Raw genomic sequence first — 27,516 nt, 5'->3', positions numbered from 1 at the left:
CAACAATTACTGAATCTGCATGATCAATACAAGGGTGTTCTTTACAATCTTCTCTGTTTTTACATATGTGTGAACATTTTAAATAATAAAACAATTTTTAAATATAGTTGAGATTTGCTTTAAAAATCCATGAAATTTGCTGAAATACAAGGAAGGCTACTAGCAGACACTTTTAACATTTTATGAACCTGGCCTCTCAGGGAATTTGAATGTTTTCTTAGAGTCTTATGGGAAGTAGCTTTTGAAGCTAATTACTCAGCTTTTGCCATTTCAATATGAGGAGACCAAAACATCACTCGATCAGTCAGCTGTCCTTCATTTTACTTACTGCAAATTGTACAGTCCCAGAAGTCCCATTCCTCGAAAATCTGTTTTAGGATCATCACCTTGGAAACCAATTTCACACCACTGCTTAGAAATCCGAGATTCCAGTGGAGTATTGGGCTTCAAGAATTTCCATAACTGTAGGAAAAAAGAAGAGAATTACCGTGTTGATATACACTCACAAATACCCTTTCCTATTGGTTCAGATTTTATAAACTACATCATTAGGAGGAGCTTTGCAAAGCTGAATGTATGCAAATACATTACAATTAAAGATGTGGTCATCTTTCAATTATTTATGACAGCATTTCTCAGAGCATGATCTGAAGCCTCCCTGGAGGTTCCCAGGACCTTTCCAGAGGGTCTGAGAGATAAAAACAAAACCAAAAAACTACTATTTTATAATAAAAGAAGAGGTTATTTGCCTCTTCTCTCTCATTGTCTCATGAGTACATAGTGGAATTTTTCCAAAGGATGCATGATGTGCTGTGATATCTTTGCTCTGAAGGCAATGGATTGAGTACTTACATATTTTAATGTTTAAAATCTTTCTATTTTAATTTTGAATAGGAAATTACATAGCAGATAGGTAGGTAGGTAGATAGATTAGATAGATAATCTCTCACAAAAAAGCTCTTTGGTGCTCTCAAAAATATTTAAGAGTATAAAGAAAAGAGAGAAGTGGAAAAATTTCAAGGCCACCTATTATTATTATTCAGATTCTCGGAAAATGCTGTAATATTATATCAAAACTTTTAGCAGCATTATTAACCAAAAAAAAAAAAAAAAAAAGTGAACTGACATGAGTTTCTTTTTGCTTTTTTATTTTGGAGACAGAGTCTCACTCTGTTGCCCAGGCTGTGCTCTTAAAAATATTTAAGAGTATAAAGGAGTGCTGTGGTGTTATTTCGGCTCACTGCAACCTCTGCCTCCTGGGTTCAAGTGATTCTCCTGTCTCCATCTCCACAGTAGCTGGGATTATAGGCATGCACCACCACACCTGGCTGATTTTTGTATTTTTGGTAGAGACGGGGTTTTACCACATTGGCCAGGATGGTCTCAAACTCCTGACCTCAAGTGATGCGCCTGCCTCGGCCTCCCAAAGTGCTCGGATTACAGGCATGAGCCACCACGCCCGGCCGAGTTTCATTTTTTTAGATCTCACCTATAACAGGAGTGAGAGTAAATATTATCGTGTTGCTAGAGGAAGCAACATCAGTAACGTTCATGAATAAACCTCAAAATGTATTATTATCTTTAAGAGTTACCGAAAGTAATTTCAGTTAAAATCAATTTTATTAATATATTACTGAACAATTGTAAATTTTAAGCATTATACTCTTTACTGCTTAATAAGCTGGTTCTATTTCTTAAAGTTTTCTGTAGAAAGATTCAGCACATATTACTTGAGAGAGACTCTGAGAACCATAGTTGTATAAATACGTAATGCTGAAACTCTTAGTTTTTTCTAATAGAGATGGGCATGTAAGTAAGTTTACTTTTTAGACTTACATCTTCATTACCAACAGGGTAAAACACAAATGTAAAATTTCCTTACTACTATTTCAGAAATAATTCAATTTCTAAATTGCTTATTCTACATTACGAAGCTTAAATGAAACAGTAATACACAAAATACCTTGCTAAATCAAATTGTCACATACCTGACACAGTGTAAAACATAATATTCGATGACAGAAAATACTAATAAAAGCTGTTATTCATTTTACTAAAGTTATTTTACACATTAATCTAATATTAATTATTATTCACATTATGCAATATTTTATGTTAGTGCCACAACAGGTAAATTCGATTTGCCTAAAGGGCGAGAGAAAAAGGGTAAAAAGGAGGTAAATCTCTCATGCTTGAAAGCAAAATATCAAGCATGATTTACAAAATCTCTTTTTAAAGAATTCACATAAGAATATGCCAGTGCTCTGCATTCATCACAACGGAAACTGGTCCCGTACGGTGGCTCACGCCTGTAATCCCAGCACTTGGGAAGCCGAGGAAGGTGGATAAATTCAGGTCAGGAGTTCGAGACCACCCTGGCCAACATGGTGAAACCCCATCCCTACTAAAAATACAAAAAATTAGCCGAGTGTGGTGGCGCATGCCTGTAACCCCAGCTACTTGGGAGGCTGAGGCAGGAGCATGGCATGAACCCGGGAGGCGGAGCTTGCGGTGAGCCGAGATCGCGCCTCTGCACTCCAACCTGGGCACAAGAGCAAAACTCCATCTCAAAAAAACAAAAAACAAAAACCAGAAACTGTTTGAGATCATCAGAAAAGACTAAATGAGACCAGGAAATCGTCACTGGGGAAAGGTTTATTTTAAAAAATCCTTTAGAGGGCCGGGCACGGTGGTTCACGCCTGTAATCCCAGCACTTTGGGAGGTAGAGGTGGGCGGATCACGAGGTCAGGAGATCCAGACCATCCTGGTTAACACGGTGAAACCCCGTCTCTACTAAAAAGGCAAAAAAAAAAAAAAAAAAAAAAATTAGCTGGGCGTGGTGGCAGGCGCCTGTAGCCCCAGCTATTTAGGAGGCTGAAGCAGGAGAATGGCGTGAACCCGGGAGGCGGAGCTTGCAGTGAGCCTAGATCGTGCCACTGCACTCCAGCCTGGGCGACAGAGTGAGACTGTCTCAAAAAAACAAAACAAAACAAAACAAACAACAACAACAACAAAAAATGTTGGAACTGATTTTTCACTTTAGGAACTGATTTGGTGACTGACACGAGGGGAAAAAAGGAAAAAAAAATGTAAAACTTGTCACATTCATTTGAATAATAATGTGAAGTCATCTCAGGGCCCTGCACAATTAAAAAATATCTTATTTTATCGAATGAGTGCAGCAAGATGGCAAAAGCAGGTGCTTCATTTCCGTAGGTGGGTGATAAACCTCACTCATTAGGTGAATGCTTAGTGTGGGATGCTTAGTAAATGCTTAGTAAAACATTTGAATAATAAAATGCTTTGGTTTTTGTTTTGTTTTGTTTTGTTTTTCACAGAGACAGGGTCTCACTCTGTCGTCCAGGCTGGAATGTAGTGGCATGATCTCAGCTCACGGCAACCTCTGCTTCCTGGGTACAAGAGATTCTTGTGCCTCAGCCTCCCAAGTAGCTGGGACTACAGGTGTGCAACACCACGCCCAGTCAATTTTCGTGGTTTTTTTTTTTTTTTTTTTTTGGTAGAGACAGGGTTTCGCCATGTTGGCCAGGCTGGTGTGTCAAACTCCTGACCTCAAGTGATCTACCTGCCTCGGCCTCCAAAATTTCTAGGATTACAGATATGAGCCACCATGCCCGGCCTGAATAATAAAATGCTTTAAAAAGAAATTTCATTTTAGTAATTTTATGGATCATGAAAGACTAGAATAATGGCTAAAAAGTGTTGTTAATCTTCAGATGATAGCACTGTGGTCATGGCAGAGGACACGGCAATGCTGAGGTGGACCAGGCTGGGCACCTGGCCTGATGATTCTTTTGATGAAATGACAGTATGCTAGCTGTTCAGCAGTATATGCAACAGAACATAAGAGAAGATTGCTCCAATACTGACAAAAATCTTGAACCACCTGAAGGCCAAGATGCAGGTATATGGAAGTATGAACATTTAAGGCAATTCTTCCTTGAGCTAAATGGACTTGCTGTCAAACTTCAGACGGAATGCCATCCAGACACTTGTATTCAAATGACAGCAACTGAACAATGGATTTTTCCTTGTGCAGCTCATAAAAATCCAAGTGTTCTACTACAGACTAGACTAGACACAGACTTGATGGTGCTGTGTCTTCTGAAAAGCAATAACTATTTCCCTAGCAGGGTTAGTATAAAGGAATCATCTGTAGCAAAACTTGGACCAGCATACGCGGCGGCTCACGCCTGTAATCCCAGCACTTTGGTAGGCCGAGGCGGGTGGATCACGAGGTCGGGAGATCGAGACCATCCTGGCTAACACGATGAAACCTCGTCTCTACTAAAAATACAAAAAATTAGCCGGGCGAGGTGGCGGGCGCCTGTAGTCTCAGCTACTCCGGAGGCTGAGGCAGGAGAATGGCGTGAACCCGGGAGGCGGAGCTTGCAGTGAGCCGAGATCGCACCACTGCACTCCAGCCTGGGCGACAAAGCGAGACTCCGTCTCAAAAAAAAAAAAAAAAAAAAAAAGATTTCCAGAATATTTTCATATGTCTTTTTTTTTTTTTTTTTTTCCCCTAGATGGAGTCTCATTCTGTCGCCCAGGCTGGAGTGCACTGGTGTGATCTCAGCTCACTGCAACTTCTGCCTCCTGGGTTAGAGCGAGTCTCCTTCCTCAGCCTCCTGAGTAGCTGGGATTACAGGTTTCAGCCATAATGCCCAGCTAATTTTTGTGTTTTTAGTGGAGATGGGGTTTCACCATGTTGGCCAGGATGGGGTTTCACCATGTTGACCAGGCTGGTCTTGAACTCCTGACCTCAAGTGATCTGCTGGTCTCGGCCTCCCAAAGTACTGGGACTACAGGTGTGAGCCACTGTGCCTGGCCACGTGCTTCTTTTTATTACTCTAGATATTGGATGAATACGAAAATGAAACATTTTTGTGTCATTTTGTATCACTAAGTTTGTGATAAAAGAAAATTTGATGTCCAAGGATAACCTGATTGTACCAATTTTAGAAGAGGAAGTTCAGAATTCAGTTTCTGAAGAAAGCAGCATGAAGGGGAATCACAAAGAAAAATATACCGATCACATGATTAACATTAATTATGTATGGTACGTATCATCTTAGACCCATCAATCCTGTATCCATATTCTAGCTTCTTTGTTTAGTATAGTTGTCTGCTGTGTTTGCCTTTTAAAACGGGAAATTTTTTTAAGGTTATTCATAAGCTGTATATTCACCACTGTGGCACTCATTATTTTTAAATAAGATTAGTATTATCTGTTTATAATATCTGTTAGTAAAAGAACTTACAGTTTGGTAAAATTGCTGCTAACCAATCATTGGATTACAATCCTCATCAGACAAACCCATGTATTAAAAAATGGGTGAGGCGACATGGGTGGCTCAGGCCTGTAATCCCAGCATTTTGGGAGGCCAAAGCAGGTGGATCATGAGGTCAGGAGTTCAAGACCAGCCTGGCTAAGACGGTGAAACCCCGTCTCTACTCAAAATACAAAAATTAGCCAGGCATGGTGGTAGGAGCCCGTAATCCTAGCTACTTGGGAGGCTGAGGCAGAGAATTGCTTGAACCCAGGAGGCAGAGGTTGCCGTGAGCCGAGATGGCGCCACCGCACTCCAGCCTGAATGACAGAGTGAGACTCCATCTAAAAAAAAAAAAAAAAAAAAAGAAGAGTAAGCTCATATGATCCATTTACTAAAAAGGTAGTAATGTTTTCCTTTGATTTTACCTCTTAGTTTAGATATTCTAAATTCTATAGTACATAGTTCCATCTTCCCTGAAACTCTTTAACTCATTTAGGGAAATGAGTTTTTAATATGCATATAGGATTATGTATAATCTAAGTGCAAATGAAGCATTAGTAATACTTAAATAATCTTACTATGCTACATAAAGTATATTCTAGGCTAGCATACTTGAACAGGATTTACCTTCCTGCATCAGTGGATTGTTACATATAAGAGGGTGATGATAAGGCATGTAAATGATGTTTCCACTGAAAACCTGCCCTGTCTGCCCTTTCTCATTTCCCTTAACTCTCTTCTCCAACTAGCTTAGCTGAAAAGCTTTTCACCAGACTGTGATTTCGTGGTGGCTTATGCCTGTTTATATTTGTATTAATTGCTTACCGATTATACCTCATATTAGCAATTACATTACACTATAGGAAAAACGTATTGGCATACTCTGCCTATCTTGGTTTTACTAAATTGTGGTAACTACTTAGAAAACAAGTTATTAAACTACTTTGATTCCTCCTGTTAGCTATATATACATATATATATGTGTGTGTATATATGTGTGTGTATATATATGTGTGTATATATATTTTATATATATATATATATATATATATCTTTTTTCTTTTTTGAGACAGAGTCTTTCTCCATCACCCAGATAGGAGTGCAGTGGCACCATCTTGGTTCACTGCAACCTCTGCCTCCCAGGCTCAAGCAATTCTAGTGCCTCAGACTCCCAAGTAGCTGGGACTACAGGTGTGTGCCACCACGCCTGGCTAATTTTTGTATTTTTAGTAGAGACAGTGTTTCACCATGTTGGCCAGGCTGGTCTCGAATGCCTGGCCTCAGGTGATCTACCTGCCTCGGCTTCCCAAAGTGCCTGTTAGTAATATTAACCTTTTCACCTAACCATCTAGGCAGCATTAAATAGGACTGAAGAAATATTGTAGTATTTATTTTATATCCCCTCTCCACAAAGTTTATGTTTGAATTATATGCACACATGAGATTCACGGCAATGATTCACAGGTTTTAAGGGTGTTGATGAATGGTCATACATTTACTGGACTTTGTTATAATTCAGTGTCCTAATAATGATTCAAATGCAGATTGAATAATTTTGTAATCTATTGAATGCTGTTTTTGATAAAGCACAGAAGGTTTTATTGCTAAACTGATTTTAATGAGGCACTAGGGTCAAAAAATTGTACATGTTGTGAACAAAGTATTTAAATCCTTCTTTTAAACAGATTTCACATGAGGAACTTCTTTTTCATTAAAAAGGTTATTTTGAAATTCAGATGAAAATGTATTCATCTTGTTTTTTTTTTCAGACTTAGGGAATAATTTGTACCATATTATGAAACAAGAATGTACAGCAAAAATGTGGGACTAGTAGTATACTGAGAGTATGTATAAATAGTTTATGCCTTTCTGAGCCTGCCAGTCCTTTTGGCTTTTAACAGTACCCAGCAGCCACAGTCATTATTGTACCCCTTAAGAATTCTTATGTCCACAGTGAAAGGAATGTTGACTTTGAAGTTATACATTTATATGAATGGTACTGTAGACCAATGGGAATAGTAATTTTTAAAATAAACTTGCTAAATATTGAGAGGCTAAACCAGTAGGTTAATAAATACATGTAGCAAATAAAATAGTCAAACTTATTTTGGAAGATGAAAGCCCATTATGCTAAAATACTTACATGAAGTACAATTATCTGTATATTTCCTATTTTAAAAAAATCTTGAGCCAGGTGCCGTGGCTCATGCCTATAATCCCAGCTACTCAGGAGGCTAAGGTTGGAGAATTGCTTGAACCCGCGAGGTGGAGGTTGCGGTGAGCCAAAGTTGCACCACTGCACTCCAGCCTGCATGACAGAGTGAGACCCTGTCTCAAAATAAATACATATAAAATAAAATAACCTTGAGCTATTTCGATTCTCTTCCAATAGGTAAGCTCTTCCCTGAAAAAATAAGAGTAGGGGATGGGGTGCTCCTGAAGGATGAGGTCATGCACCAGGAAGCCAACTTCAGATCTGAGAAACGGTGGTGGCTTATGGTGGGGACTCTGAGGAATCCTCTCATCTAGGACTGTGCTACTGGGAGTAGTTATTACAAAGCCACCTGCCAAGCGGAGGAGACTAGGGGCTAGGAAAAGTGATTCCTATAGCAGAAGACAAGAAACAGATGTGGAGACTGCACTCTGAGTCAGATTGTTACCCTCACAGACTGCCCTCTCTACTGAACTCTCTTCATTTCGAACTGAAGCTTTACACAAGTTTATTTGAACACTTCTGCCTGGTCATGAACTCTCTGCAGAACAGAAAGGGAAGGTGATTCGTCTACCCTTGAGCTAGAGCATTCAAGGAGAAGCAGCTTCTCACCAAGGTCACCATGGGATTGCTCTTTCCATCAGGAGAGGGTCTTTAATTCTGGACTTTATGTTTCTCATTAAATGCATGAATCCACCTAGAATTTTGTCTTCATTATTAATTTGGTTGGAACACTTTTAATAGAAATGTCTATATAAGTGATTCATATGGACAGTGATATTATTCAATTTCATCCCAGGCTATGTTCAAATGATCATAAAATCTGGACTTTGAAAATAATTTAGAACTCTAGTAGCACTGATAACACTCTCCTATGCTTAAAAAGCCAAGCGCTTAAACATGTGGCATTACTATATATGACCTGTGCTTAGAAACTAGAGGTCAGCAAACATGTTTTTACATTTAACTTAATTTAATTATTATTATTATTATTATTATTATTATTATTTTTAGAGCTAGGGTCACACTCTGTTGCCCATGCTAAGTGCAGTGGTACAACCATAGCTCACTGTAGGCTTGACCTCCTGGGCATAAGTGATCCTCCTGCCTCAGCCTCCCAAGTAACTGGTACTACAGGTGGACATCACCATGCCCAGCTATTTATTAAATTTTTTTTGTGTGTGGAGATGGGGTCTTGCTATGTTGCTCAGGCTGGTCTTGAACTCCTGGGCTCAAGTGACCCTCCTGCCTCAGCTTCCCAGAGTGGTGGGATTACAGGTGTGAGCCACTGTGCCTGGGCACAAACTTTGTAAAAGACCACTTGACAAATATTTTAGGCTTTATGAGCTGTATGGTCTCTGTTGTAACTACTTAACTTTGCCTTTAAACTAGGACAGCAGCCATAGCAGCTATAAATGCCACACACAAATGCATGTGGCTGTACTGCAAATATTACTTGTAAAATGGGTGGTATGCCAAATTTGGTTTGCAGGCCTTGGTTTGCTGACTTTTGCTCTAAACGGTTCTGTGAAGTAGCTAACAAGGGTATTATGACCCATTTTAAAGATGAAGAAGCTTAAGCTCAGGCAGTGAAACACAAACCATGGGTCAGACCTGGAAAGACAAATGTGAACAAGATGTGGTTTGTCTCTCAAGACCTAGTGCAGTGTGGTAGCTCAGAGCGCTTAGCTACCACGCTATGTGAGCTCGCACAGCCACTTCACTGCTCAGCTTCAGTTTCCTCATCTGAAAAATGAAGATAAGAGCAGTGTAGCACCACAAGGCTACTGTGATAATGAAATGAAATAATGCCAGAAAACACTGACTGTAACAATTGGCACATACTGAACACTCAATTAATGTTTTATTATTTCTGATTTTATTATCATACTTGAAACTTGAACAAACTGAAGAAGAGAACAAAGATTCCCACTCCTAAGTTTGCTTGGGGAGCTAGTGAAGATTTCAAAATTCTGTGAGTAAGGATTTAAAAAACAAGCTGGCTTCTGCAGTGACAGTAATAGGTAACAGAGGGAACAGCATGAACAAATTCCTGGGCATATGGGATGGCACGGCTTATTCTGGGTCATGGTGAATGGCAGAGCATGGCAGAAATGTACTATATGTGATGAGGATACAGGAGCTGTAGCTTCAAGAAATACATTGGAAAGCCTCCAAAATGACATGCTAAGATGCGTGGGCTTTCTACTATAGGACATAGCCTGAAATTTCTAGTCTAGGGAATAACAATGAATATATCTGTGTTTTGAGAAAAAAAAAATCCCTCCAACAGTATTTCGGATGATGTGAGGGAAGAATCTAACAGTTACTGGCATAATTAAAAGGCTGTCACAGCCCAAGTTGGAGATGATGGCTAGAATAAGGCATTGGGCATGGAAAACATTTCAAAGATACCTTAGGGTGCTGTATGGATAAGATTTAGTGATTTTTGTTTGTTTGTTTTTTGAGATGGCATCTTGCTCTGTCACCCAAGCTGGAGTGCAGTGGTGCGATCTGGGCTCATTGCAACCTCTGCCTCTTGGGTTCAAGCAATTCTCCTGCCTTAGCCTCCTGAGTACCTGGGATTACAGGCATCTGCTACTGTGCCTGGCTAATTTTCGTATTTTTAGTAGAGACAGGGTTTCACCATGTAGGCCAGGCTGGTCTCAAACTCCTGACCTCAAGTGATCCAGCCACCTCAGCCTCCCAAAGTGCTGGGATTACAGGCGTGAGCCACCACATCTGGCCAGATTTAGTGATGTTTTTTTGAAGATGTAGAATATGCCCCAATTGGATTGTAAGCCACTTGAGGGCAGAAATGATGCCTTTCCCCAAAGTACCTAATGCAGTAATGAACAGCCCTGACTTTATAATTTACCAGACATGTGAATGAGAACCTGAGCTAAAATGCTTACAGTTTTCTCATCTCTAAAATAAAGATAGCCACCATTTCCTTGCCTACCTCATATAGCTGACAGTTTAAATAACACATAATCTAATCATAGCCACAGATGAAAGTCATATACAAGTTCTTGAGATGTAGCTAATGAACTATAATAATTCATGCATTCACTCATATTTGTTGAAAACCTACTATGTGCCAGCCCACATACAAGAGATCAGCTAAAGATGGTGCCTAGCAGGCACCTGGATGTCACTCATTCTGAGGGAACCTCAGCTATTCTAATACATTGTTCAGGCTCTTGTGACTATTGGTTAATTACAACACCTTTTTTCTCTGTCACCTCTTATTTCCTATGTTTGGGTAATTTTGTTGAACTACCTCCATCAGAAAATGGTCAGAAAAAAAAAAAGGCAATACAAAGAGATAAAATTCAGTCAGCAGGTTAGCTAAACTTCAGCAGGGAGAAAAGGAAGAAGAAAAACTATTGCCAAGAATGAGGTATCTTTAATTTTTAATGATTTACATCAGATCCAGCACTAATTAACAGAGACAAATGAGTCATTTGCTTAAGTACTTACATACATAAAAACACACTCCTTCACACAAAAACACAACAGGATACATTTTTGAAATTACATGTTCTGTTGACATTTTTCAATAAAATAAAGGCAGCTAAACAAATGTTTTCTTACAGTTTTGTTACTGCCTTTTTGAATTCTAAGAAAAGGCAAGGAAGTACCCTAATGCACTCTAATTCTAAAGAAGCATCTGTTTTCAGAAATGAATTTATAAAACATTTCTGGTAAGTATGTAGTTCTTAAGGGTAGTCTTAATTATTGGGGGGTCTTAATTTCTTTAGCCCCAAACTCAGTGTTTTGAGGGAAAGTATTACTGATGTTTTTTAATACACCATCAGATCCTGTAAGATTTTTAAGCTTTTGCTTTGACAGCCAGCAGTATTCATAACTTCATATTATTTCTCCAGAAGTTCTAGTGTGCCAAATATAAACCTTTACCTCTTCTAATACTCTCTAAGTTGCATGCATAAATAATCAGCATTAAGATCTTGGGTAATTTCCCAAGAGGGCCGTTGCTGAGGCAGAAACCGACTTTATCTTCTCTGATGTGTATTAAAAGTCATAAATGGGAATCCCAAGTCACTCTTTGACAAATGCTATTTCTCCTGTTGGCTTTCAATGCATGTTAAACAATCTAAACTGAAGCCAAATGCGAGAGCCCACAGAAATCACCTCTGATGCTTTCTCAGATTACAAAAGAAAATTGGCTTTGGACTTAACTTCTCACAGGAATTTTCTGATGAAAAATTTACTTCCAACACCTGAACCAGCAAGAAAACTTGACCTTACCAACCAGTCAGGGGCCCGTGTCTCATCCATCTTTGTACCCCTGATGTACAGAGCAGTGCCTGGCACATAGCAGGTGCCTGGCAAATGTCAGCTGACTTAGATGAAGAACTGAAATGTGTTCAAGCACTAACCTTCAAAAGCATTTCTTCATGTTGGGGATTATCAGAATCATAGGGCTCTCTACGCAGTTTTTCCACATCTGCAATAAGGTTCCTGTACCCAACGATTTGCAGAAGGCAAGCCTGAAGAGAGATTCCCAGCCTAGGATGTTCAAAAACAGAGGAGACACACAAGGAAGAACAGGGCATCACTTTGGCATTTGTTCACTTGATGTATGCATGATAGAACTTTTCATATTAATGTAATATTCAGGGAAAATTGCTCAAAGATGATCTATTTAATAGAAGCACAATTCTTATTAAATCTCCACATGGACAACTGTAGAACCTGGCTAAAATTTGCCTCAAAGTCTGACTTTTTCTACAGCTAAATTGCAATGGTATGGCTTAAAAATAAGGAATTTCTGAGGCCAAGATGGGAGGATTGCTTGAAGCCAGGAGTTCAAAACCAGCCCAGGCAACAAAGCAACATCCTATCTCTACCAAAACCAAACCAAACCAAACCAAACAAAAACCCACAAGGGATTTCTTTATGCAGGTTACTTGAAATTATAGGTAATACTGGACTCTTAGGGATTATATAGCACCCCCCTAGGCGGTCATATCAGAATTACTTTAGAAAGATGTGTGGAAGAGAACGAGGGTGAGGACAACTGAAAAAACCCTTAGGGGCTTCAAGGAAAAAAAATCAGAACAAAATGAAGAGAAACAAAGTAACAATAACACCACCACCTCCACTTGGGAATGTCCTCCTCAGGGGAGACAGTGCTAAGAGGGTAGTTACAACTTTACAAGATGTTCTATTACATTCTGACCAGCTGTAGTTGTCTGAACACCTTTTCTTGTGCTGAAACAAAATCTGCTTTGCTTATGATCAAACGGTTCAAATTCTTTTCTCTGAGCAAATTTATTTCCACCTTTCCCCTGCCATGACTATTTAAGATAGTGATTCTTCTAATCTCTAGGGAAAACAGAAATCTTATTTCTTCAATTGCCTCTCATGGGACATGGTTTTCAGATGTTTTATTTTATTTTTATTTTTTAGGTTTTGAGACAGAGGCTCACTCTGTCGCCCAGGCTGGAGTGCAGTGGTACAATCTTGGCTCACTGCAACCTCCGCCTCCTGAGTTCTAGCGATTCTCCTGCCCTAGCCTCCCGAGTGGCTGGGATTACAGGTGCCCACCACTACACCCAGTTAATTTTTATATTTTTTTAATAAAGATGGGGTTTCGCCATGTGTGGCCAGGCCGGTCTCAAACTCCTGACCTCGGGTGACCTCCCTCTGCCTCCCAAAGTGCTGGGATTACAGGCATGAGCCACCGTGCCCAGCCGGTTTTCAGATGTTTTATGATCGCTCTCAGTTCTCTCTGAATGTACACTATTTGAATAATAGTACCGTTAAAGCATATCACTAGAACAGAAAACAATCTGGCAACTATAACACACAGAGGATCATTACTTTCTGTGATCAGAATGCTGTTTTCCCTTTCTACAGCCTCTAAAGTAAGGTAGAATCTGAAGGTCTAAAAGTAGTACTTCATGTTTATCTTTTCCTCCTAAATTCTTTAGAGTCATGTATTTTCTGTGGCTCAAAAATGGCTGAACATTGGCAATTGATACTCTCCAATCTAGTCTTTTGTCTTGTTCACTCACGGACTTTGAGCATGTTGCTGTGGTGTGGTGGTGGTCATTATAATCACTGTACATCATCATATTTTTTTCAGGGGTAAATGACATGCACAGATGTTAAATCTCAAGTTGAAGGCAACAGAACTTAGAACTGTGTACCTGCTCTAAACTTACAGGACAGTCAGACAGCCTAGGAGTACTGAACTTTAATAAAGTCGTATTCAATGAGTGGCTTTCATCATTACTTGTTACCATAGCACCAAACAACTAGGTCAGATATTAAAATTTAGGAAAGGGCACCATAGCACTACTCACCCAGAAAGTCTATGTAGGATGGAGAAGAGAGTTAATTTTGAGGGAAAGAGGAGAATGGAAGGAATGCAAGAGGCAGGAATAAGGAAAGTCAATTAAATTTTCTCAGGTCGGGCGCGGTGTCTCACGCCTGTAATCCCAGCACTTTGGGAGGCAGAGGCAGGCGGATCACAAGGTCTGGGATTTGAGACAAGCGTGGCCAACATGGTAAAACCCCATCTTTACTAAAAATACAAAAATTAGCCAGATGTGATGGCACGTGCCTCTAGTCCCAGCCACTTGGGAGGCTGAGGCAGGAGAATCACTTGAACCCAGGAGACAGAGGTTGCAGTGAGCCTAAACTACACCATTGCACTCCAGCCTGGGTGACAGAGCAAGACTCTTGTCTCAAAAAAAAAAAAAAAAAAAAAAAAAAAAAATTAAAATAAATAAATAAATTTTCTCTTTCGTAATTTTTAGTGCCACCATAAGCAGCACTTAAAAAAAATGTAATTAAAACAAGCGAGGTTAATAGTAGTAACAGTCTGGTAAGTTACAAAGTGTTTCCCCATCTCTAAGCTATTTGTTTTCTCAGGAAAGTATTTAATTTTTTTATATCAAGCTTATCAATGTTACCCTGGAAAAAAAGGCATTAGAATCCACATGGAGATTAAAAAAAAAATACGACAGGTTGAGTAACCCTTATCTGACATGCTTGGGATCAGACGTGTTTCAGATTTTGGAATATTTGCATATACATAATGAGATATCTCGGGGATGGGACACAAGTCTAAGCATGAAATTCATTTGTGTTTCATATACACCTTATACACATAGTCTGAAGGTAATTTTATACAACATTTTAAATAACAGATGCAATCTATCATACAAGGTCACCTATGGAATCTTCCACTTGGGGCATCCTGTCAATGCCCAAAAGTTTCAGATTTTGGATTTTCAGATTCGGGATCCTCAACCTGAACCTAAAAGGGTCTTTTAAAAAAATGAGAACAAGAGAATGGATGGCAAAGAAATGCTCTTGAATGCACCTTATATAACTTTCATAGAAAAGATATGCTACTAAATCTAATCCAATCTCTAAACATGATTATTACAGGACTCATATGTCCCTCTTGCCCAGTTGTAGTCTTAAATTTTTCGTTCAATCTTATTTATAATGAATTGCCTTCTTATCACCTTCCCAGAGGAATAAAATATATGTTAGAAGGTTTCAAAAAGACATTTACTATATAAGTAAATCAACCTTTGGTAGCGGAATAGGCAAAAGGCAGCTAATGAACTGAAGTGGCTGCCGAAGAACGCTATGGAGACCAGGTGAAAATGGAGTTTTTGTGACGAGCCCCTGGATAGCTAATATCTAAAATCCTTCCAAGACGGAGACCTATGCAAGTATGCTCTGAAATTCCCTTCAGCTACAGTTCCTGTAATTATTAATAAAAGCCTTTCTCAAAGGTAACATCTGAAGTTCTCAGACACGAACATCTAAAAGACAGTTTGATTATTACCAACCGAAAACCTTCTCTAAATATATCTGCGTTTGGAATTTATTCTACTCAGTGTCTTTAGTGTAAAATTTTACTGAAAAATTGCTGTACCCAGTGGAAAATATGAAGCTAATTTTAAATGTCACGAACATTGCCAAATGCATTTTAATACTTCCAAGATGAGAGGAATAAATTAGGAAGTTCTAAAGTCTTCATATAAAAACCATTTCTCCCTCCCACACATGCCTGTCTTCTTGACAAGCAGGTAGAAATGGTCTCCAAGATTCTCAGTCTGTCATAAAGTAATATTCATGAAGGAAGTGAAGGACTATTCTAGATGAAACAGAATCAGCTTAAGCACATTTACAATTTGAACATTTACTGTTAGTGTAAAACACAGGCATCAGATGGAGTGATTGCTGATGAATGGACTCATCTTTCTCTATCGGGGCACCCATCACATTTCTTACATTCATTGCATCTGAGAAGCATAAGCCACAAAGGAAGTACAAAGTTGCTGCCATTTACAAACATGAAAAAGGTACTTTTTTTCTCTATTCTTTATCTGAAAGTCAAAAAATGGCAGATGATTATTTTAGGGAGAGAGGGAGGGGAAAAAAGAGAGGAGACAGAGAAACACTAAATTTGTGGCCATATGACTTGTGTTCTGTACTTCTGACATAAGAAACATATTCTTACTGTGGATTTATGTCAGGATTAATTTTTTTCAGTTCCATGATATCTTCTATAGTTTTTTCAATAGCGTCAGGGTGAACACTCACAGAAGTCTGCAACAGCTGGAAAACATGTTTCAATCAGTTTTCTTTTCATTAACACCAGAGGCTTAATCAGTATCTACTGGGATACAGGCTTCAAGCATTCGCTTAAGCTTCTATATGAAGATTTAAGTTAAAAGCAAAAATTGATTTAGTGTACTTGAATTCTAATAAATTTGACGTTTTCACAATGGGGGTGGCAGTGCAATTTTCCTGATTACTTTAATCAGGAAAACACATACAATTTTTTTGGTTTTGTTCTTACCATTTTCCTGTTTCAAGCTACCTATATTGAAATGTAATATTTTCATTTCCTTGCCCAACATAGTTTCTATTGTTAATGGGCATTAAGTTTATGACTAAAGAGTGAGGCACATGGGGGAGATAGTCTTCAGGATGCCAAAATTAATAAGATCAAATTATCAAGAACCTTGAAAAAGAAAACAGGTTTTCTTTCTTATGTGGATGCTCCACTATGCTATAAAAGCTAGCGTAGTAGCTTCTTTGATATTATTGAAAAATCTTCAGTATAATGTTAAATGATTTCAATATTGAGGAAATAGTAGGGAGTTAATATTGTTCCCATGTTCAAGGAATATTTATTTTATGATGTGGGAAGAGGTATAAGAAAGGGTTCATTTGACAATAAAGTAATAAGTAGTTCACAAACCTGCCTAGAAATTCACATACAGTGGCTGTTCTCATGTAAATAGTACAGTGGTTTGTAATGGGCAAATGATTATTTCTTCTCAGTTGGCAGTTTTCCTAGCCAATGCTGTATTTTGGTTTCTTAGAATTTTCACTTCTTAGGATAGAGGTAAGCCTCCAAGTGAAAAAAAAAGCTGCTGAAAAATAATTTTACTTACCTTACTTTTAGAATCCCTCAGTGATGTTTCTGTGAAAGCAGTAACAAAAACAGTCACTCAAAGATTATCCTTTACACATGGTTTAGAATTACTACACTGAAAGATAACATTGTATCCTCTATCCTACCAACTCTACCTTTTGCTTACTTCTTTGTCTCAGGCTTACCGATTTTCATGGTTCTAGAAGCTCCTGGCTTGGTATTGTAACAGATCCGCTGTAGTTCACATCTTCCAGTTAGCTTCCTCATTACAAATTTCAGGCAGCGCCACAGAAATTTACAGTAAAAATACAGGCATACCTGGATCAACATTCTGTGAAAAACAAAAGACAGCACCCTTCCAATAGAACTCTGGAAGAAAAGAGAAAGCAGCCACCACCAGCAAGAAAAGAAGCCCGGGAGAAAATCGGGGTTAGAAAAATCACCTTATACTTAACATATGTTTCTAGTCCCATGCTACTTTATTTTGCAGTAGCTACACTTACTATGGCTGTAAGAAACTCCAGAATTTTCTATTCTAGTAAATTTGATATTCCAACAAACGGAGGATGAAGCATTAGAATCTTTTCTTTTCCCTCCTTTGCCTAAAAACATCTTGGAAATAAATGAGTGCCTTGAAAACAGAATCCTTTAATACTGCTTGTGTTTTAGGAGTCGCCCCTCCCTTTGATGGGGGGAAGAACATGCTTTACTCTTTTGCCTCCATGAACAGCCTCTCAGCTTGCCCTTCTCCATTTCCAGCCCCTCTCTAGTGCCCTCCTTACCCTCCACCAAACCCACTATTTGATTCTTCCCTTGCTGTCTCCCTCTGCTTTCCCTTAGGCATTGCAGACCTCCTTGAGGACTTGGTTGTGGCCACCTGCCTTTTCTGCCGACCTATCCTAACATTCCCTGACCTTGTCAGAAGCCCTTCTCATCAATTCACTGAACAAGCACCATTGACCTTTGATTTTCCTAGAGGTGACAACTTTCTGTGATTTAAATGTTTCAAAAACTCCTCTTGAGAAGTTTGTTCTTGGCTCTTGCTGAAGAAAGTTTTCTTTACTGTACACCATACCTCATTCCAGCAATACCTCAACAAATGACGAACTATATTGTCACCAGTCATGTCCTTATTCACACATCTATGGCCCATGTAAGTCCATCTTTAATGATGACTTTTAATTTTAAAAATGTGAGTGCCTACTATTTCATGGTATGGTTCAGAATTTCAAAAATGACTCAAGCTTTAGTGGTAAAGAGGACTTATTATCTGGGAACTTATATATTCAACCTATCTTCTCTTTGTACTGTACATTCCCAGGAGGCAGAATTATTTATATTACTTCCTTTTGGTGTTATTTGGAAAAGATTTTTCTTTATTATCAAAAGTTCACTAATTCCTTCCAGTTCTAAAATAAGGTGATGCGTGGTCACTCAGATATACTGGAGTAGTTAACTAGTAGCCTCCACAATGTGATCCACCCCTGAAAAAGAATCAAAACCTTGGCTGTATTCCTTTCCTCAAATTGCTCTGGTTCCAATATCTTCAACAGCCTTGTGTTAAAAATAAAAACTCGAACAATCTGATTTGCACAAAGGCATGGGGTTTATACCTTATAAAGGAAATGGAAAGAAACAGTACAAAACAACCAAGCTGCTATACTGAGATAACATAATGGAATGTTTTGCAGGCAACAAGATTATGTCCTAGAATATCTAATAACATGAAAATGTCCATGATATGTTTATCAAGTAGAAAAAAAGTTAAAAAGAAATATGTATGGGATAATCTGCTTTTCCTTTAAAAAATAAAACAAAAAATTTTAATAGTATCCTATAAAGCAGGATATACAACAAAAATGTTAACAGTGGTATTCATTGGTAATAAAATAATCAGTAATTTTTATTTTCTTTTTTAAGAACATTTTTGTAACAAATATGTATTATTTTATTTAAAAAATGAAAATTATAACTAAAATTACGATACATAAAATGATCACCAAAAGCCATTATAAAAGTGCATATAAAATTTCCATGTATAGTCAGTACAAAGTCAACCAGATTCTGCTGAAAGACAAAAATGGATTTACCATATTGTAAAGCCTAACATTCAACTGTTCTAGTCAAATATATTCTAAGATTGGTTAGGATTTAGTTTAACAGCTTCCAAAAAAAAAAAAAAACACCCCAAACAACAACAACAACAAAACCCAGTAGCCCTAAAAATAAATTTAGTGGGATATTTTAATTAAACAAGTGAGAAGATTTATAAAACCTCAGGGCTGGGCGTGGTGGCTCACGCCTGTAATCTCAGCACTTTGGGAGGCCGAGGTGGGTGGATCACGAGGTCACGAGGTCAAGACCATCCCGGCCAACATGGTAAAACCTCTCTACTAAAAATACAAAAATTAGCTGGGTAGGTGGTGCATGCCTGTAGTCCCAGCTACTCGGGAGGCTGAGGCTGGAGAATTGCTTGAACCCAGGAGGTGGAGGTTGCAGTGAGCCCAGATCGCACCACTGTACTCCAGCCTGGCGACAGAGAGTCTCTGTTTCAAAAACAAGCAAATAAAAAAACCTCAGCTTGCTGTCTTGGAAAATGTTTTTCATTTTCTAACTACTGGATAGCTATGCCAAAAAAAAAAAAAAAAAAATTGAGCAATACCTTGTTAACTGGTCCCCAGCCAAATGGTAATGATATTCAGTACTGGGATATATATGTATATACATTCACATATTAATATATACTATTAATTACTAAGTCAAAGATAAAAGCTTTCCCTAATATCTGTTCCATGTGCAATTTTCAGGGAAGTCCACCCCATCTGTGGGCTTGCAGCTCAACAGAAGCTACCTTTTCGTGTGGCAGAACTCTAGCACAAGTGAAACTATGTGATAATCCAGTTCTGTTTGTACTAAATCTTCCTAGAGAAGAGGACCCTTATGATTGTTCCTGGAGTGTCTCCGTATTCTTCCTATTCAGGTTCCAAGGCATCAAATACAGCTTCAATTAAGCTACAAAATGTTTTCCCTGTGACCTCTGTATCAGGTCTACACAAAAAGGAGGCTTGAGACCTAGAAGTGTCATCCTAAGTGGCAGGAAGTGTCCATATATAGAGTTACCTACGGCCCAACTCTAATTTCTCCCACTGGCCTCCTTGTGTATGAGGAAAATGGCTGTGTTACTGTTTTGCATCAAGACAGTCTTACATCAAAAGGAAGAAAAGACACCACATTCTGTTTGCTTTTATCTTTTTAAAAAACTTCCTTGACGATGCTCATACTGTCAAAGACATGAAAGCCAGGAGAAATCCACAGTGGGGGTTAGGGATGAAGCATCATTTCTTAGGGTTCACCACTCTGAGGTAAATCACATCTCTCTCACATAGTCATAAACAATTTCAATTATGAAATGATATCTATATGCTGCTTGCTCTTTCATAATTCCTGGGCCAACAGGACCTGATAATGCTACTTACTACCCAAGAAATATTCTATTTTCTCCCCTTATTTTTCTAATAGACCAATAAGCCCACAAATATTTAATTAAAACCTCAGCTTGCTATGCCAGGTACCATATTTTCTTGCTATGCTAGTTACTATATTCTTTTTAATCCAGATCATCAGATCAAATTATGTTTTGACAGGTGTAATTTATTTTGTGTGTAGGTTATAAACCTGGCCCAGGCACATCATGGTCAGAGACGGAAACACCAGGGTGATCCCTTACTCTGGAAACAATAGACAACTTGCTTCCTTATAAAAGGACCAACTCCTCAAAACCTCCACTTGAGCAACTCAGGCTGCCATCAAATACTGCCAGGAGCTCACTTCTTAAATTATGTGGACCTATTTAAGTCCCTAAATCACAAAGTTTATGGAAAAAAACTGCTGAGCATCAAAAGCAGAACAATAAAAATGATTAACTATTTTTAGAGAATGTTTTATTGGCTTGACATGTTTACCTTTAAAAGGAAGCAATTAAGAAATAGATCTGTAAATGCTCTTGAGCTAATCCGTGGTTGTTTAGGAAAGAAAGGAAGAAAGAGAGAAAGAGAGAAAGAAAGAAAGAAAGAAAGGAAAAAAGAAAAGAAAGAAAGAAAGAAAAAGAAAGAAAGGAAGAAAGGAAGGAAGGAGAGAAGGAAGGAAAGAAGGAAGGAAGGAAGTAAAAAGGGGAAGGGGAAGGGGAAGGGGAGAGGGAAGGGAAGGTAGAGACAAGAGGGAAGGGAGGAACAGGAGGGAGGAACAGGAGGGAGAGAGGAAGGAAGAGAACAAGGAAGGGAGAGAGAAAAGGTGTATCTGTTTCTTATTTGAGTTTAAGGCTTTGGGGATTCATTGTATCCTTTCCTCTTTTCAATTACATTTGTTTTATGCCCCCTTTTTTTTTTCATGACTGCATGCTTTGGGAGGAGGCATTTCAAATGCACCTGTGAGACAGAACCCACGTACTCTCTCTTGCACCAGCACTAATCTCCACCTCCTGTTTCACCCCCTCTTCACCTCCTGAACCCTCTGCTCAGGGGGTTTATGATTCTGCTCCTTTTCCTTCCAGGCTGAATCAGGAAACCAATGAGATTAGTTTTAATTGGGCAATATTGGCTTTTCTTCTTCATAACGTTAGACTTAGTTTTCTTCATTTTGATGGAAGATTCTTGACTCACTACTACAAAAATCTGTTAAGATTTTGTAGGAACAACAATTAAATCCTCAAGACTAGATGGAGAAAATACTGATCACCACCTCCTCTTTCTAACAACTACATGCATAGGCAGCAGTTTTTTGTTTATTTCTGTTTTTTAACCACAGCTTTTTGATAGTGTTCCAAAAAGAGCTACTGTAGCTTCCTAAGACAAATGCCTTGCTTCAACACTGGGAGAATCTGATTCAATAATAAGAGCTACTACACATGCTCCATTTCCAATCTTTTCTGTTACTACCTTTTATTAATATGCTGCAGAGTGATGTTTATGGCTGAGTTCACAGCGGTGTTCTTCCATAAAGCAATCATGATCACGTTTATTATTTAACATTCATTCTCTAGTTTGAACCAGAATAGCCACCCAATGTAAATTATTCAAAATGGATCATATCTCTGCTACCAAATAAAAACAACCTCCTGTCTTGTGGCACTTTGTTAGAGGAATCCATTCAGGAGGGATGGGGCCTCCGAAACAGGAAATGCACCTAAAACCATGTAGCCCCTTGCCTGTGGGGTGAGGGGGTGTGGGTACCTGTAATGCAACACTACTCCATCATCTTAAATTTGTGACTCTGACGTCTTCTTTTGGAACAATAAGAGAAAAGTGGCTTATTTTGAACAGTTTCAATGAATGTGCTAATGAAAGTTAATTCTTGCTTGAAGAAATCCTGTAATAAATAAAAAGTACACTATTGTTGATGAAAGATACGTACAAAAATAATCATGGTTCTTGGTTCAAACCACACTTTCCCAAATGAAACACTTTTCATCTAAACACCATAGAGAAGAGCAAGTGGCTCAATGTCCCCAGCAGTTCATTTAGTTGCTCCATTGAAGTTCCTAAGCAGGGGCACTGACAATCAGCTGAGAATTAACTTATCAGTAGGTACTTTGCCGAGTAAATAGGACCATCTCTCTAAGAGCTCTCTGCTAGGAAGAGAGGCAGCAGAGGACTTGGTACATGAACTGGAAATGTGAAATCACACAAACAAACCATCCGTGGGTCTCTAGGAAAACAAGAGTGCTTCCTTCCTATAGAGCAGGTGAGAGGTTCCAAGATCCCATGCCCAGATAGCGTGGGGCCCTATGGTTTTTTTCCATTATTCTTTTTCTGAAGAGATGACACTAACTTCCGAACCGTAAAAATTAAGGGGATTGGGGGGTATATATCTATCATGGATCAATGTGATTCAAAACTATACTGCTGTAGCAAAGGGCACTCTTTTTATAATACATTCCAGGGAAATGGTATCTGAGGCCTTACAGAGCACTAGCTGATTGTGTAACAATTAAAATAAATAAATTATAGTGTAACCCTTTCCTTTCAAAGAAAAGGAGGTACAGGTTTCTCTTAATTTATTAACGACATCATTATTCAACTAAAATTTTGATGCATAAATACACTTTATAAGATTTATTTCTATTTATTTATTTTTCAAGACACAGTCTTACTCTGTTGCCTAGGCTGAAGCAGTCTCAACCTCTCTGGGCTCAGGTGGTCCTCCTACCTCAGCCTCCTGAGTAGCTGGGACTACAGGTGTGCGCCACCATGCTCGGCTAATTTTTGTATTTTGTATAAAGACAGGGTCTTGCTGTGTTGCCCAAGTTGGTCTTGAACTCATGGGCTCAAGCAATCTGCCCACCTCAGCCTCCCAAAGTGCCAGGATTACAGGGATGAGCCACTGTGCCTGGCTACAAGATTTATTTTTTAAAATCAGGTTATTTTTTACTCTTTGGATAATATTTTTATTGACTTATTTATAAGGAGAAGCAATGAACACATTATAACACATTATACTTTGACATTTTAAAAGTATTTAAATGCAACCTCAAATATAAACTTTTATTGGTAATTATTTTTAAGGCAACTCAAATTAAGTAAATATATAAATAAAGGAAAGTCATCAAAGGTATTATTCATGCTCCATCATCCATTATAGGGTTCAAAATATTCTATAGGGGATAAGAAATAGGCCCGTTATTATTATAAATTTGCTACATAATATAATTCAAAAAAATTTAAACAACCCAGTTAGAGGACATGCTCAGTATTGTGAACAAATTCATTTTTGTTAAAGATCTAAAGCAGCTGAAAGAAAGAGATTTGAAATGAGTTGGGGGAAAATGAAAAATGATAATTGAAAGGTATTTCAATTTATTTTATTTATTCCTTCATAGAACCAAACACAAAATTAGACTGACTATGCAGTACAGAAGAAACGAGAGTGGGAAATATGGCGGTGGAAAAAGTGAACATGAGTTAAGAACTGATTTTCGCAGCAAGCCATATGACCTCCCTGTCCACAAGGAGCTTATAGTCTAGCAAGGAAAAGGACAATAAAAACAAAACATTGAAAAACAGTGTGACAGTTCTATAAAAGAAAAACACCCAAGGTGTTGGAGAGGCAGAGGAGAGAGAGAGAGAGTACATTCCTCTGAGGTTGGACAGGAAAGTCAACTTCGCCATCCCACAAGGACAGCCAGAAACAGTCTGGAAAATCAGCGTGCCTTCCTTGCTTCAGAACAAAAGTGAATATTCCAGTGAGCATGTTCTCACTCATAGGTGGGAACTGAACAATGAGATCACTTGGACACAGGAAGGGGAACATCACACACTGGGGCGTGTTGTGGGGTGGGGGGAGGGGGAGGGATAGCATTAGGAGATATACCTAATGTAAATGACGAGTTAACGGGTGCAGCACACCAACATGGCACATGTATACATATGTAACAAACCTGTACGTTGTGCACATGTATCCTAGAACACAAAGTTAAAAAAAAAAAATTCCAATGAGTAAATGAATGAAATTCAAACTAACATTTATTGAGTGCCCATGGCTTTCGGTTATATTGCTCATGCTCTGTGGGAAGAGCTTAACAAACAGCGAAGTGGCCAAAGAGTTGGCCCTGAAAAGCTGAGAGAAAGCCAAGGGGTGGGAGAGCTGGAATGTACGTGATCCAGCTCCCAGAAGATCTCCGACAACAGCTTGAGGGCAATGGGCAGACTTTGGGAAGGTCACCTACAGGAGATTGCCTAGAAAAAGATGCAGGTTAACATATTTCAGTGAGAGTGTGGACACAGCTTTTGTTTGTTTTAATGTAGGGAGCAAAATAATTTAAAATATATGTGTGTGTATATATGTACATATTTGTGTTTATATATATGTATGTGTCATATATAAGCACACATACATGTACAAATATACATGCATACATGTACGTACCATAAAAAAGAGAACACTACAGCTGAAAGTACCAGTCTACAGTGAGAGAGGTATTTGGATGCATAGGCCATAAGCGTTCCCCTTTTTAGGACTTAGCTTCTATATCTTATAAGCTCAGTCAATGCCTCAAGCAATGCTAATCAAATTCTGGAACAACTACATGTTCCCGCACCTTCTGCTCTTCAAAAACAATGGAAAGTGGGTCATGCTGAATAAAAAGTTTGACTAACTTGTCTGGAAGTCAGACTTGGAGTCTAGTCCCAATTTGCCTCTATGAACTATGAGACTTTGGAAAGGTTACTTTGCTTCTCTGGGTTTCTTCTTTCTCACACATAAGGTGAAGGGATTGGAGTAGATTTCTGGTTCTAAGAGAAGGCCAGACGTATTACAAGGGGAAAAGATTTTTTTATCCAATTTTCCTTTCTCTTTGAGGTGCTCTTTAAGTCAGGGTGAAAACGTTGCCATGCCCTGGGCTGCTTTATGCTGTGCTTGCAAAGGTGACCAAGAACTGCTCCTAACTTGATTTTTGCAACTCGTCTTCTACTCACCCCAAACAGGGTCTACATCTAACAAACTTGGACCTAGTGCTTATGGCATCAGTCATGCCTTCTTGGCCTTGTTTATAGCATCCCACATCTTCCATCTTTATTTTAAAATATTAAAATCCTAGTCCTTCCTTTCTCTCTCTTTTTTTTTTTTTTTTTTTTTTTTTTTTGAGACAGAGTCTCGCTCTGTCACCCAGGCTGGAGTACAGTGGCCGGATCTCAGCTCACTACAAGCTCTGCCTCCCAGGTTTATGCCATTCTCCTGCCTCAGCCTCCCAAATAGCTGGGACTACAGGCGCCCGCCACCTCGCCCGGCTAGTTTTTTGTATTTTTAGTAGAGACGGGGTTTCACCGTGTTAGCCAGGCTGGTCTCGATCTCCTGACCTCGTGATCCGCCCGTCTCGGCCTCCCAAAGTGCTGGGATTACAGGCTTGAGCCACCGTGCCCGGCCCCTTTCTCTTAACATTGTCTCAAGGAAGTGTTTTGTGAATATTCCTTCACAAAATGTCTGTAACCTGTCACTGATCGCATTCCTTTATATATCTTAGTTTTGTATGCATACGCCTCGGCTCTTACCAGGTGGTGTGTTACTTTGGAACAAAGACATCTCACATTCATTTATTTTTGAGATGGAGTTTTGCTCTGGTTGCCCAGGCTGGAGTACAGTGGTGTGATCTCGGCTCACGACAACCTCCGCCTCCCGGGTTCAAGAGATTCTCCTGCCTCAGCATCCCTAGTAGCTAGGATTACAGGCACCTGCCACCATGACCAACCAATTTTTGTATTTTTAGTAGAGATGGGGTTTCACCTTGTTGGTCAGGCTGGTCTTGAACTCCTGACCTCAGGTGATCCGCCTGCCTCAGCCTCCCAAAGTGCTGGGATTACAGGCATGAGCCACCATGCCTGGCCCTCACATTCATTTTTGAATCACCCACAATACCTCACAGTAGGCTCACAGTAATGGGGTAATGTGATACAAACATGAGAAACAGCTCGGAAGTCAAAAAGGCCTGCATTCAAACATCTGTGTGCCTTTGTTTAAGTCACTTAACTTTACTAAGCCTCCTTGTCCTCCTTTGTAAAATGGGATATTATGTCTTACTAATTACATTTGCTATGAAGAGAGAATAAAAGTGGCATAAATACTTGCATTATTAGCTACGAATGCACACTAAATGAATTAGTGGACCAAGATATTAATCAAGTATGAATGACTTAAAAATCCAATTTGTAGTTATTTTTGCTGATTGTAAGCCTTTATTTACCTAATCATACTAGAAAAATAGGTTTTTCCCTCGATTGCCTCAAAGTTGGGACATGGGATAAGTGTGCTGTATTGCTCAGTTCCTCCCACAGAGGTTTGAGCTTGGCAGATATTTTCCTTTCCTCTTTTCTGCTGGAGGAAGGAAAATATGAGGTGAGATCCAGGGCCAAGAAACAGATTCTGAGACTGGAACAGTTGGAAGCAATGATTTATATGGGGGACTTTAAAATTTTCCTTTATTAATTTCCAGAATTAATCATGTTCCGGTAACTTTAAAAAATATACCCTCAATAACTAAATCCCAATGAGGGAAAAGATCTTCAGCACAAGTCTTCAGACTTCTCTGTAATACACATTAACTGAATTAAAGTTAGTAAAATATATTACAAAAATGAAACCCTAAGCTTTTGTTCTAGCTGGGACTTAAAAAATGTTCCTTCTTTTTCTGATCACATGTAGGTATGTTTTGTTATCCATGTTATTCCATGTTTTCTTTTTATTTTCTTTTTTTGTTTTTGTTTTTGTTTTTGAGATGGAGTCTCACTCTCTCGCCAGGCTGGAATGCAATGGTACGATCTTTGCCCACTGCAACTTCCGCCTCTGTGGTTCAAGTGATTCTCCTACCTCAGCCTCCTGAGTAGCTGGGATTACAGGCATGTGTCACCACACCCAGTTAATTTCTGTATTTTTAGTAGAGACAGTTTCACTATGTTGGCCAGGATGGTCTCAATCTCTTGACTTCGTGATCCACCTGCCTAGGCCTCTCAAAATGCTGGGATTACAGGCATGAGCCACCACGCCCAGCTTCATGTTTTCTTTTCATGCACATCATGGCTAAAGTCAG

The 27,516-nt window shown here is 38.9% G+C and overlaps 1 protein-coding gene across 6 annotated transcripts in view; it reads right to left on the bottom strand.

Annotated features, from left to right (window-relative positions):
- Nucleotides 1-27,516, bottom strand: part of ELMOD1 (ELMO domain containing 1) — a 75,229-nt gene that overhangs the window by 18,744 nt on the left and 28,969 nt on the right. For 2 of the 6 annotated variants that reach the window (XM_005579523.4, XM_074015154.1), the window contains exons 3-8: nt 22,172-22,307; nt 17,129-17,312; nt 16,963-16,991; nt 16,020-16,117; nt 11,908-12,037; nt 329-462 (exon numbers count right to left, since the gene is read on the bottom strand). In XM_005579523.4, the coding sequence (XP_005579580.1) occupies nt 329-462; nt 11,908-12,037; nt 16,020-16,117; nt 16,963-16,991; nt 17,129-17,273 (536 nt within the window). In that variant the 5' untranslated portion in view covers nt 17,274-17,312; nt 22,172-22,307. The remainder of the gene's footprint in view (nt 1-328; nt 463-11,907; nt 12,038-16,019; nt 16,118-16,962; nt 16,992-17,128; nt 17,313-22,171; nt 22,308-27,516) is intronic. The other 4 variants (XM_065528940.1, XM_074015153.1, XM_005579522.4 and 1 more) reach the window with 2 other exon arrangements.

The sequence above is a fragment of the Macaca fascicularis genome, chromosome 14 (assembly GCF_037993035.2).
Source record: "Macaca fascicularis isolate 582-1 chromosome 14, T2T-MFA8v1.1".
Classification (NCBI taxonomy): domain Eukaryota; kingdom Metazoa; phylum Chordata; class Mammalia; order Primates; family Cercopithecidae; genus Macaca; species Macaca fascicularis.
The sequence above is the reverse complement of the archived record's forward strand: the minus strand, read 5'-3'. Positions and strand labels throughout refer to the sequence as shown.